Genomic DNA, 12,377 nt, shown 5'->3' with positions numbered 1-12,377 from the left:
AAAAATAAGTGAGAATAAATTAGCAACCATATAAGATTATTAATATACTATCAATCATGTGTGTAGGTGTGGAACTGGTTAGGTACTTATTTATTAGAAATTCGGAGGCCTATACTCAACTACAAAAGCTAGCTCAAGAGTTGAGGTTTGCACTACCTTTATAAAGGCTATCTATGCTCTATCTCTAGCCAATGTGAGACTTCTAACACACCCCCTGATCACGTCCAGGAACAAATGGATCTAGGATAGACTCTGATACCATATTAGAAATTGGGAGACCTATACTCAACCGCAAAAGCTAGCTCAAGAGTTGAGGTTTGCACTACCCTTATAAAGGTTATCTATGCTCTATCTCTAGCCAATGTGGGACTTCTAACATAATTATTGATATTTTTTACAGGTACCCAGTGGATCCAAGATTCAAGATGCAAGATCCATTGCCATTAGTGTGAGTAACATGCTATCCATACTGCATCTATAAATATATATTAATAACAAATTTCGAAATTATATTTATTAGAGTAGTGCAGCGTATATTTTATTAGTTATTCACAACTACATAAACACAATTTAGAGACGAAGAGGGAATGAAATCCCTCTCTAATAGCAACAGATTAATGGGAACATTATAAAGTTATCAATAAATTAGAGACAACATCAGGGGTTTTACGGAGGAATAGACTTCAGAATGCCATTGACAATATAAAATGTCAACAAAAAGAAAAACACGTTAATATACAGATACAAAGTGAGCACAAATACTGATAAAATGGTTGTTGATTCCAGGCAGATTTGATTAGTAAACTTAATTTAAGATATTTATATCTTTATTAGTTAGGATTTGATTATTTTTCTTTATTAGATAAGATCTGATTGTTTCTTATCTTATTAGATATAGGATCTTTTTATTTAATTAGATATTGGATATTTTTTAATTATATAAGATTCTAGTTTCCCTATGACATACTAAACTGTCCCTGTAGTATAGCTCAAGTGGTAGGACCTGGAGACACAGGTTGGGTAGGAGAGGTCTAGGGATCGATTCCTGGCGGATGCAATTTATCTTTTCGATGTATAAAAAAAAATGACATACTAAATTGGGCATGTACATGTGATTGTCATCGGGGGACAGGCGCTAGCAATTTATGAACATAACTCAACCTTTTTCTTAGAATTCAGGCCTAATTCTACAAAAAACTAGCCAAAAACTAGCTTAGGGTGAGGATTGCTCTACCCTTTCTAAGAGTTACTCTGATAATACCTCTAGTCAATTTGGGACTTTGCAATACAGCCCATCCGACCAGGGCTTACAAGATCATCTATTTTCCGGCTGTAGCATATACAAGAAAATTCCACCAGCAACTGAAACATTGAGTGATTCATATTCTCCAGCCATTGCAATGCTCACAAGCTCACATGCATGCAGGGATTTTCCTGAAAGGCCACTTCCTTCACTTCCCAAGACCAAGCACAGTGGTGTATCTGATAAGGAATCACAGAAGCTTGGAGAAAGCAAACAAACTCGCTTGTCCAATCCTTCGTGCTCCGGATGCCCAGCAAGCAATTTCATTTGGAATGTTTCTTTCAGAGATTCAAGATGATTCCAGTTGCCAGAAACCACAGGGAGCTGAAAAGAGGCGCCTCGGCTAGCTCGGAGAGCTTTCTCATTGAATGGATCACAGCAGCCAGGAAGAAGAAAAACACCATCCTGTCAGAAGGATACACACTGTTAGCATAACTAGAAAATATTTCGTTATGCTCAAAATATCTTTTTGGAGTAGCTTTTGTATTGTTATATTTCATAACTTCATTTTTTAGGAACTAGGTATTTATTAGGACAACTAGAATGTTTGGAGCAATGTTTTGAATCAAGGAGAAGGGAGATGGAGGCAGAAAGAAAAATCCAAGGAACGCCCAAAACCAGGCTCAAGAAGATCAAAGACCTATTGGGGAGCATCTTTCAATATATCGGTAAACACCCAATGGCAGTGCCTTTTCGAGAATGTCAGAAATTGAGGACCATATGAGTGGGTGAATGGAGAGAACATCAGGAGGAGTGCAATAGAACTAAGGGGAATTAAGAAGAGAAAAAGAAGTAAAGGAAGAGAGAAAGAATAGCTTATGCAATGAATCAAGGAGAATATCTCCTCCAAAGGGTCTCCCCTTTCACACGTAAACTGTAGCTAGGTAACCAGAATTAACCAACTGAATGCCTATTCCCTGTACAAGTATGGTATTCAACATCTGCCCCTGCTAACTACTAATTGTCCATTTTTGTTCCGTCTTTTATACACCTTACATAGATGTTCCGCCCTTTTTCCTAAGTCCCTATCAGAGTGTTGAAGGAGGTCAGAGAATCCATTATTCTTAGGGGTTGATGATACATGACGGTGAGTAAATTAATTATAAAAATATTACCAAATAAAAGGGGTAATAGATGAGTAGAAATTACAAGCGGCAACAGTCGACATGGAAGGAAGAGCTTTGAGTTGTTTTCAAGTTTCAGAACAGCTGTCATTAGAAAGTTCCAATCTTCAATGATGCAAAATGTCTTAGAAATTGCTTTCTGAGTTTGAAGAAAACAACTACTATGGAAGATTTTACAGAGAAGGAGTTGTATGTCCAGTAAGAGATACTGACCAAGAATAACTCAAGGGATCTTCTTGAATGGGTTAAAGGAGGAAGTGTCAGCAGATGAACCATTCCTAGGTGATTGATGAGAAGAATCAAGCAGTTGACTGAGGATGATTGAATCCATGAACCACAAGTGGAAATCCTAATAGAAAATTCCCACCTTCTAGAGAAATATCTATGTAAACAGGGTCTAAGATGAGTTCATGAGGAGTTTTATAAACAAATGATTCAGTTCTGGGACCTACAACTAACATACACAGTGGCCTCAAGAGACCATTTAATCCGCACAATTAATTCAGCTTGTATCAATATATCATAAATTCAAATCGCTGAGGGCTCTTCTCTCAAGCATTATGATTAACAAAAATTAGTTTCTGAAGTTGGTACCAGAGTTCATGTTTAGGGGGCCTGATCAAGTTCGGTTTTTCTTTGCCTTGTTCTCATTCCTGCAAGCTCGGTTTTTTCCTTGCCGTGCTATCATTCTGTTGGTCTAGTCCTATCTTGTGATAGGGGACGCGGCCCACTATGCTAGTTCAGGGGAGCGCAACCCAACAGCCTGGTGGAGGGACGCAACAGTTCACCAACAGACACAACAATGATGGAGGGACGCAACAGTTCGCCAACAGACGCAACCATTTGATATGAACAATTACAACTAGTTAGGAGTAGCTATGGTGTATCTATAAATAGGGATCAGATCTGAATTTTTGGGTAGGTATTAGGAAATTGCTATTTTTGGGACTTGGGAGAGACCTGGAGACTAGACTCTCAAATTTCCAGTGTGTATTTAATAAATTCTATCTTATGTTTCAATGCTTTTCATCTTGTGTATCCGCTCATTTTTCCTCTAAGGATTATATTTCTAATTCTATCTTGTGTAACCGTTCATCCATCTTAACATTCTCATCTTAACAAATAATTAGCTTAACAATTTAATGGAATGATGAACAAAATTAACCTTCTACGGGTTTATCTTAAGAGTGAAACTACAAGGAAAAGGCAGTCCATAAACAACCAGTTAAAAGCAGTCAATACTCAACAAGAAAGATTGCTGGGAAAATATATGTAAAGGCTAAACTTAAATGAGAAGATATATACCTATATGCTGAATCTGGTTATACATATATGTAGAAATCAAATTCCATACATTACAACTGGATCAGAACAGCAAGCACCAAGGAGCAGAAAAAGGATTACAGAGGAGAAGGATAATATCTTACCCATCTAAAGGCCACAGCTGATCTGAGCAATGTACCAAGGTTACCAGGATCCTGCAGGGAACAATTCCAACAAATCAGTAATGGTGCATAAATTTTTCTGAAACCTAAGATTTTTATTGCGTTGGCATAGTACAAAAAAAAAACACAGAAAGAGATGATACTAAAAAATTGCCGAAGGCCTTCTATCCAACAAAATTTCATAAACATTCTACTCCATTTACATGTATTTCCGATATCCATATTAGAATTTGGGAGGCCTAACTCAATCCAAAAGCTAGCTCAAGAGTTGAGGGTTGCTCTACCGTTTATAAAAGCTATCTATGTCATATCTTTAGCCAATGTGAGACTTCTAACACACCCCCTCACGCCTAGGGCTGGGCATCTGGAGTGTGAAATTTGCAGGACTGAACATTTTGCGGGGTGGCTCAAATATGGGAGGTAGACCAACAAACGGATTTAGGATAGACTCTGATACGTATTAGAACTTTGGAGACCTAACTCAACCCAAAAGCTAGCTCAAGAGTTGAGGTTTTCTCTACCATTTATAAAGGCTATCTATGCCACACATCTAGCCAATGTGAGACTTCTAACAATCCATAAGTAGTATGAGCGGGAGAGAAGAGAATTTTGGGCCTTTTAGGGAGCATGAACTGGGCACTTCAGTAATACTTTAACCATTAAAATATAGACTATAGACCACAAGCCGAAATTCTGTCAACTGCTTGAATCAACATTGAACAGCCTGAAATTATTCAGCAAGTAATCTTTTTTTACAGAACATGGCAGCTAAATTAAATCAAATCAGGTTTTCAATACTAATTACACAGGAAAGTGTATAGTCATAAAATAATCAATAATGTTGATCAAACAAAAGTCAAAGCAAGAATGTGGTGCCACTTCCCAATTCAGAACTGCACCTCTGCAATATCAGATGGCAAAGACGGCATGACCCAAAATATTAAATTTAGAAGTGAAATTACAAGTCACCTGAATCCCATCAAGCACTAAGATCCGATGTGCAGATGGAAACCACTTGTAGCAGTTGTTTTGATCGCCATCTAAATTGAAAACACTGTCAGGAATTTTAATTAGGGCAATTGCATCAACAGAGTCAGTCGATTGTAGTCCTGAAAGCTTTCTCATCACTATGGAACTCACATGTACAATAGAAGCAGTAGACGTAACCAACCCATTGGGAATTTCAGCTTTATCAGGAATAATCAAATAGTCCATTATAATACTTTCATCTTGTAATGATTCTTGAAACCTGTAGATTTCCCTGCAAATAACAACTCAAGTCATTTATCCATGTAATTATGTTTAATTTTTAGTCGTCCATATCATTTATTCTTTCTTTAAATCTGGAGAAAATATTTATATAAAATAGGTTTAGTCTATGGCTCTATGCTAACCAGTTAAGAGAGAGAGAGAGAGAAAGAGAGAGAGAGAGAGAGAGAGAGAGAGAGAGAGAGAGAGTGAGAGAGAGAGAGAGAGAGAGAGGGAGAGGAGGAGGAGCAAGCCATATGCAATGGAAAATTGTAATTTTGTTTGTGCATATTGATGTGAAAGTGGATCCAAAAATGGAGACAATGACACCAACAATTAAAATATGATCAGGCAAAAAATAATTCCAGATATTGTTTTATCTGTGTCGCTTCAAGAATTTGAGCTTAACCGCTAAGGTTTCCATTTTTATTAGAGTATATAGCTCAGCTCATATTATGTTATCTTTGTTTCAGTTTCAACTTTTACTGTTAGTAACAGATTCTGTTATTCTTCAACTGTTAGTAACAAATTAGCGCTTAGCTTCTGTATATATGTATCTCTGGGTACTCACACTGATAAATTGACAATGAATTAATTTCAGTCATCTTACTAAATTCTCCTATCTTAGATTTTGTCTCTTCTATCATGGTATCATGATCGCTTCCTCTACCCCTGCAAATCCATTTGTTGCTGCGTCCACGTCCACACCGTTGCCTACGTACTATAGTATCCATCCCCCTACCCGCATTTTTTAAAGATGCACGAACCTGAAATATCAAATATGTCTACCTACCAGAATCCCTCCTCCTACTAACACTCACTCTAAGCAAACTCGCACAAAGGGTGGTATTTTCAAATTTTAAGCCAGGTGTGTGCCCGACCCTGCTTCTCACTCAAATGGAACCAAATTCTGTAGAGCAAGCACTTGTCGATCCAAAATGGTACTTAGCTATGCAGAATGAGTATACTACACTTATGAGGAATGATACCTGGACTCTAGTGTCTCTTCCACCCAATCTTCATGCAATCAGGTTTAAATTGGTATTGTCGGTTAGAAAAACCCTAATGGAAGCATAAATAAATATAAAGCCCGATCTGAATTCCACCAACAACATGGATGAGATTACCGTGAAACGTTTTCTCCAATCTCCAATTGCAAAACCAATTACTTTCAGAATTATTCTTACCTTGGTTGTTTCTTATTATTGGAGCATTCCACAAATTGATGTGAATAAAGCTTTCTTAAATGGTTTTATTGGTGCAGGGGTTATATGAGAAACCTCAGGGGTTTGAAACTAATGATAAGTCTCTGGTTGGTAAGCTAAAATAAGCGTTTAATGGCCTTAAGCAGGCCCCTCGGTCATGACCTAAACGTCTTACTACTGCTTTATAACAACTTTACTTTAAAGCTAGCATTTGTGATGCCTCTTTATTTCATCTTGGCTTAATTGCAACTTTGGTCCCTGACGTTTACCGATTCCACAATTTTAGTCCCCCACCTAATTTAATTACACGGATGGTCCCTGACCTTGCTGCCCGTCTGCAATGTTGGTCCTGTCGTTTATTTGTTAACAGAGGAGGCTTACGTGGATGTCCAATTGGAGAGAGAAAGAAGGACTGAAGAGAGAGGGAAGCACGTGAGTTGCACGTGAGACCTGCAACGGTCATCTTCTACCCTCCTCCTCCTTAAAAAACAGAGCACCGCGAGGAAGATGTTTCGAAGTTTGAGATTTAGCGAAAAGGCAAGAGATAAAGAACGAACGAGTCCCTAGAGGCGAGGAAGAAGGTTGAATCAATTGCTTGTCTCTTTCTCTCTCCAATTCAACTTCCACATCAGCTAAGTGACCATCCACGTAAACCTCCTCCATTAACAAACAAACGGTAGGACCAACGTTGCATACTGCCAACAAAGTCAGGGACCATCTGTGTAATGAAATTAGGTGGGGGACTAAAATTGTGGAATTGGTAAACGTCAAGGACCAAAGTTGCAATTAAGCCTTTCATCTTCATGGAGCACACAGTATTTTTTGGTGTGTGTTAATTTATGTTTGTGACATAATTGTGACTGGCAGCTCTGTTCTTGCACTCCAACAACTTATGCCTCAGTTTGATACAGCCTTTGCTCTCACACATTTAGGCTCACTGGAGTATTTACTTGGAATTGAAGTTCACAAATTCCAGGACAGGTCTCTTCTACTCACTCATCAAAATATATAGGATCTTCTAGCAATAACTCATATGAGTTATGACCAATGTCAAAGGTATATCTAATCCTACGATTGTAAATAGTCATTTATCTAAACATGGTGCTAACTATGTGCACGATCCCACTCCTTTTCATTCAATTGTGGGTGGACTTCAGTATGTCACACTACTCAACCAGAAATTAGTTTCTCAGTTGTTAGAATATAATATAAAATCAGTCATGTGGCCCTTACCTAACAGCTTAAGCTTTTGGGATAATTTAGTATCAAAGCCGATATGACTAAGTGATCTAGAGTTCAATTCCTCCCTCCCCCAATTCTTCAAATTAAAAAAAAAAATGAATTTCAGCACACGGTATAGGTGGACCTGTGCATTGTCCAGGCTTGAAGCCCATGTGGGATCTTGCGTGAGGGGGCATGATAGAATATAATATCAAACCATTCATGTGGCCCACACTTAACAGCTTAAGCTTTTGGGATAATTGGTTCCTTGTCATCAGTCAATAAAGGGTGCTAATTTCTGTCCCAGCCACTGGAGAAATACTACACAGCTGTACAATGAATGTATACTCCTCTATCTTAGGGCACTATAAATCATGGTCTCTTGCTGTGACAAGTCCCTAATAAGCAGCCATTTCTTGTCACAACATACACTGATGCTGATTGGACTACAAAAATTGATGACAGCGCTCAAATTCTGGGGACCTTGTATTTATACTTGGCGAAATTTAGTATCACAGTGGTCGAAGAAACAACATTCAGGGTATGTTTGCATTAAACATAAATGACACTACAAGGCTGCTTTCATGTTAGGGCCCTTGGAACTTGAGCTTTGGCATTCCAAAGCACCATTATCACCCGTTTTCAATTACCCAAACATACACTTAGTTGCTAGATCTAGTACATAAGTTGAATTTAGAAGCATGGCTCAAACTACTACTGAATTACTTTGGATTCAATCTTTACTCCCCGAACTAATGATTTCATTTCGGCCCATTGTTTTAAATTGTGATAATTTCAGCTCAATGGGCCTGACTCACAATCCAATCCTCCATTCCAAAACAGAGCATAAAAAAATGAATCTACTTTTCCTCAGAAAACGAGTACTGGACAATAGCAATCGTCGATGTTCCAGTAAATTACCGTATGCTGGTATCTTAATTCTTAACAAAACATCTCCACTTCAGGTCGCTTCACTGTGTTGTGCCCTAAACTCAGGGTGTTTGATTGTTTTACCATGGCACCTCTGAGCTTGAGGAGGGCCTATTAGAGTATATAGCTCAGCATATATTATGTTAGTTTTGTTCTCGTTTTCTGATGTAACTGTTTCTGTTAGTAACAGATTCTGTTTCAGTGACTGTTAGTGCTTAGCTTTCCTATATATTTCTCTTTACTCACTCACACTATGATAATGAATTCATTTCAATCACTTTACTAAATTTTCCTATCTTACATTTTCTTCCTTCTCTCCCTAGCAGAATTCTCATTAACACACCTAACTTCAAAGTTTTAAGCAATTCTCAACTACAAGCAAAATAAATAAATAAATAATAAACTTCATTCTTTCAAAGAACATAACTAAAATTTTCTTACTTGCTGTTACCACAACCGTCTTTGAAGTCAACCATCAATAATCACAATTGTATGAACTTCAACAAACAATCTTTAGTACTCGTATGAACAATTAAGCACACCAGAACCACAATTATCAACTTAATGCAACCCTAAATTAACAACACAGTCTAACACTTCAACCAAAACCCATCCAGAAATTTCAAACATTATAAATTTGAAGCCATATTTTTTAATTTTATAGGCAAATGTTAGTTGTCAATAATATTAGTAAATTAGTCTTCCTCAGGGTTCGAACCCTGGATCCTTCACCCTTTACCCTCTCAAACCCTTATGTCCCCTAGCTCTTACCACTAACCTTCGGGGACAATTTGAAGCCATATGACACAACAACAACACCTTGAAAACCAGCAAACAATTTAAAACGAAAAATTACGAACCAGAGAAGAACGTAGGAAACCTGATAGGTGTGGCACCAACAACAAGAACGGAACCATGGGAGCGGCGATAAGAAGAGTTGTTGCGGAGCTTGAGGCAGTGCTTCACGAATGGGTTTGAAGCGCTGGTTATCAGCTTCGGTTTGTCATCGTCGTGAGAGGTTCGTGTTTCTTGTGTGTGGGTTTTGTGCGGTGGTGGAGTAACTGAAAGCCTTGGCTGAAAAGAACGAGCTTTGACTACTTTATGGGTTTGAGGATAGAAAACGGTAGCATAGTGAAGGGTGCTGCTGCAGCATTGCATTTTGGTTCGCGCCTTCTTCCTATGCTTGTGGTGCTATGATATACCCGCATTCTAAGAAAAATTTGGGGAAAATCATTTCTTTCTCTTCCACTTCTACACTTGATTTTAGTAGATAAAAAACGGTGGTGAGAGCATCTCCAATGCAAAGTTGCTAGTTGGGTTGCTTAACACTATTTGTGTGGGTTCAAACTGCCACATAGGATTTAAGCAACTCATAAGCAACTCATGTTGATTTTGCTCCAATGCAAGGGTGCTTATTTTACTTTTAATAGGTCTCACTATACTTCTTATATTTATATTTTTATTTACACATTTAAATTTAAAAATTAATTCAATGTAACTGATTGCTTTCTTTTATGAAAATATAACTGATTACTTAATCACTAATTAATCATCTTATCAACTAATTTCTTAATTAAATACTTTTTCTTTCTTTTTAAGGCCCAAACGAATCCTCAGCCCACCACTTAAATTTTTTTTTGCTTTGATTTTTTTAACATTATAATACAAGCCCACCTACTTTTGTGTTTATATTTAAAAAGGTATTAGAAAATAAAACCTAATCTCAAGAAGTATCTGGAAACAAAGAAGGTTTATGACTTTCTGCAACTGAGAGAAATAGACGAGAAGAAGAGATAAAGAAAATGAGATTTTCTCTTCAACCCTTATCTTCTTCCACCCGTTTTTTAGGCTTTCAACCTCACCGCCGTCTCCGTCGCCGTCTCTGTCAAGCGACATGCAAGCCGTCGTTTCCGTGCACCCCTTCGTCTCTCTCAAGCCCCTGATCTCTCTGCTTCCCACATGCAGCAAATCAACGCTTCCAGCAACAAATCAGACCTTTCCAAACCCAGATCGGAGGTTCAATCAGACCTTCCCAAATCCATTCCACTGCCATCGGAGGTTCAGAGGTCAAGATTGGTGGTTTCCACCAATCGGAGATTCCACATCTGTAATTTCATCTTTTAATTTTTGTGGGTTTTTTTTTCTATCTTCAGTTGATTTGCTGTAGAAGTGTAAAAAAATCGTTTCTGGAATTTGTTTCTGTCTGGGTTTTTTTTTTTAATTTTTCTGGAATTTGTTTCTAATTTCATCTCATAATAAAAAATTGATTCAAGTCTGGAATTTTTTTTCTGATTCAAGTCTGAAATTTGCCTACTCTTCCCATTGATCATTGTTTCCCTTTTTTTTTTTAACTGCAATCAGTTGTTGTGATATTTTATAATAAAAAGGTAGAAGAAAGGAAGCTAAGCAACGTTGCTTATCCTTAACTTTGAAGAATAAGCAACGCCACCTCAGCAAGCTCCAATGGAGCAGAAAAATAAGGAACGCATCTTATTTTAAGCAACCAGGTTAAGCAACCCCCATTGGAGTTGCTCTTAGGGAGCTCAAGTGGTAGGAGCTAGCGACATATGGGTTGGGTAGGACAGGTTGAATGATTAATTTCTAGCGGGTGCATTTATTTTTTCAATGTACCAAAAGAAAAACGAGGGGCTTGATACTTTCATTTCATATTTATTTATTTTTTATTTCATTTTCACATATTTTCTTTGTTTATATTCACATTGCGGGTAGTCCTTTTTTCTTTTTTGAAAGCAGAAATTATATTCATATAAAATTGAGGAAATAATCAAGATAAACACCCTCCTCAAAAGGGTTACAAAAAATCAGCAAACAGAAAGTAACTCCAACCATGAAAAGAACCACCCAAGATAAATAACCCTAACCAAGGACCTAAAAGCCTAAACAAGGCCACCACTTAGAAAACAACCAAAAATCCCCATAAAGACCCCCAAAAGCCGACAAAGACCCTACACCAATTAAAATAAAAATTGTATAAAATAGAACAACCATGTGCGGGTAGTCTTTTACTCACAAATATACAATTAAAATAAAAATTGTATAAAATAGAAAATACTAAGAATAGGAGGACAGATGATTTCACAAATTCTATTCACATCTCATATACTTTTACCGTTAAAATAAGTGCACCACTCAAAATGACTTGTAAGTAACATCACACCCAATAATTATGGAGGAAGGCTGGAAGGACCCTCCATCACTTCTTAATGAACAGTTAACCCCCTTCACATGACATCTGAATAGCTAGGAGATGTTTTGAGGCAGATAAGTAAGATTTCAGGGTTGATGACTGCCAAAGAGCAAATGATCGAAGTCCATACACATATATTCAAGGTGACTCGATCGTGGTGTTAGTAAATGCGCAGATTAAACAACCAAACTCGGTTGCTTGAAGTATTAGCATGCTGGAGGCACTAAATTGACGCACTTGGTTTCATCCCGCTCCTCACTTCTCTTTCTTTTACTTTCATCATTAGAATCACCTTCAACCTTCCTTTCTAACTGACTTGGCACTAATACATTTTCTCGGTGGCCAGCTATTAGGAGTGTCAAGTTAATGGATTTTTCTTTCACTCTTTATTCTACTTTTTCACACATCTAATTCAAGTTTTTGCTTTCTTCTCGCATTAAAATAATACTTGTCGGATCATTGTTTCTTCCAAATTATCACCGGAAAACTTGTGTCTTCATGTATCACAATTTAATCAATGTTCACTAAAGCATTATTTTTCAAGTTTCATCACCCAATAATTACTTGTGTTTTACTTTGTTAAAATTCATTCTAACACGAAAGACAAAATATTCTTTAAACTGCTCTGATTCTAATTGAACACTAAAAGATGAAATAGTGTTTTACCTTGTTAGAATTCATTCTAACATTAAA

The 12,377-nt window shown here is 37.3% G+C and overlaps 1 protein-coding gene across 1 annotated transcript; it reads right to left on the bottom strand.

Moving 5' to 3' along the window:
- Positions 1–1,112: 1,112 nt before the first annotated feature.
- LOC130714969 (uncharacterized) lies at positions 1,113–9,717 on the bottom strand. The gene is made up of 4 exons (XM_057564955.1): positions 9,357–9,717; positions 4,842–5,133; positions 3,855–3,905; positions 1,113–1,708 (listed from the first exon to the last, which is right to left on the bottom strand). The coding sequence occupies exons 1-4, from the start codon at positions 9,632–9,634 to the stop codon at positions 1,316–1,318; spliced, it is 1,014 nt and encodes a 337-aa protein (XP_057420938.1). The 5' UTR covers positions 9,635–9,717; the 3' UTR covers positions 1,113–1,315.
- Between the last annotated feature and the right edge of the window lie 2,660 nt (positions 9,718–12,377).

The sequence above is a fragment of the Lotus japonicus genome, chromosome 4 (assembly GCF_012489685.1).
Source record: "Lotus japonicus ecotype B-129 chromosome 4, LjGifu_v1.2".
In the NCBI taxonomy this organism is placed as follows: domain Eukaryota; kingdom Viridiplantae; phylum Streptophyta; class Magnoliopsida; order Fabales; family Fabaceae; genus Lotus; species Lotus japonicus.
The sequence above is the reverse complement of the archived record's forward strand: the minus strand, read 5'-3'. Positions and strand labels throughout refer to the sequence as shown.

Bases quoted from the DNA above. Each gene is read 5' to 3' on its own strand.
- LOC130714969 (XM_057564955.1), bottom strand. From the start codon at position 9,634: ATGCAATGCTGCAGCAGCACCCTTCACTATGCTACCGTTTTCTATCCT. The intron at 5,134-9,356 runs GTTTCCTACGTT...TGTTATTTGCAG, and splicing joins GTTGGTGCCACACCTATCAG to GGAAATCTACAGGTTTCAAG. The intron at 1,709-3,854 runs GTAAGATATTAT...TCCTTCTGACAG, and splicing joins CAGCTGTGGCCTTTAGATGG to GATGGTGTTTTTCTTCTTCC.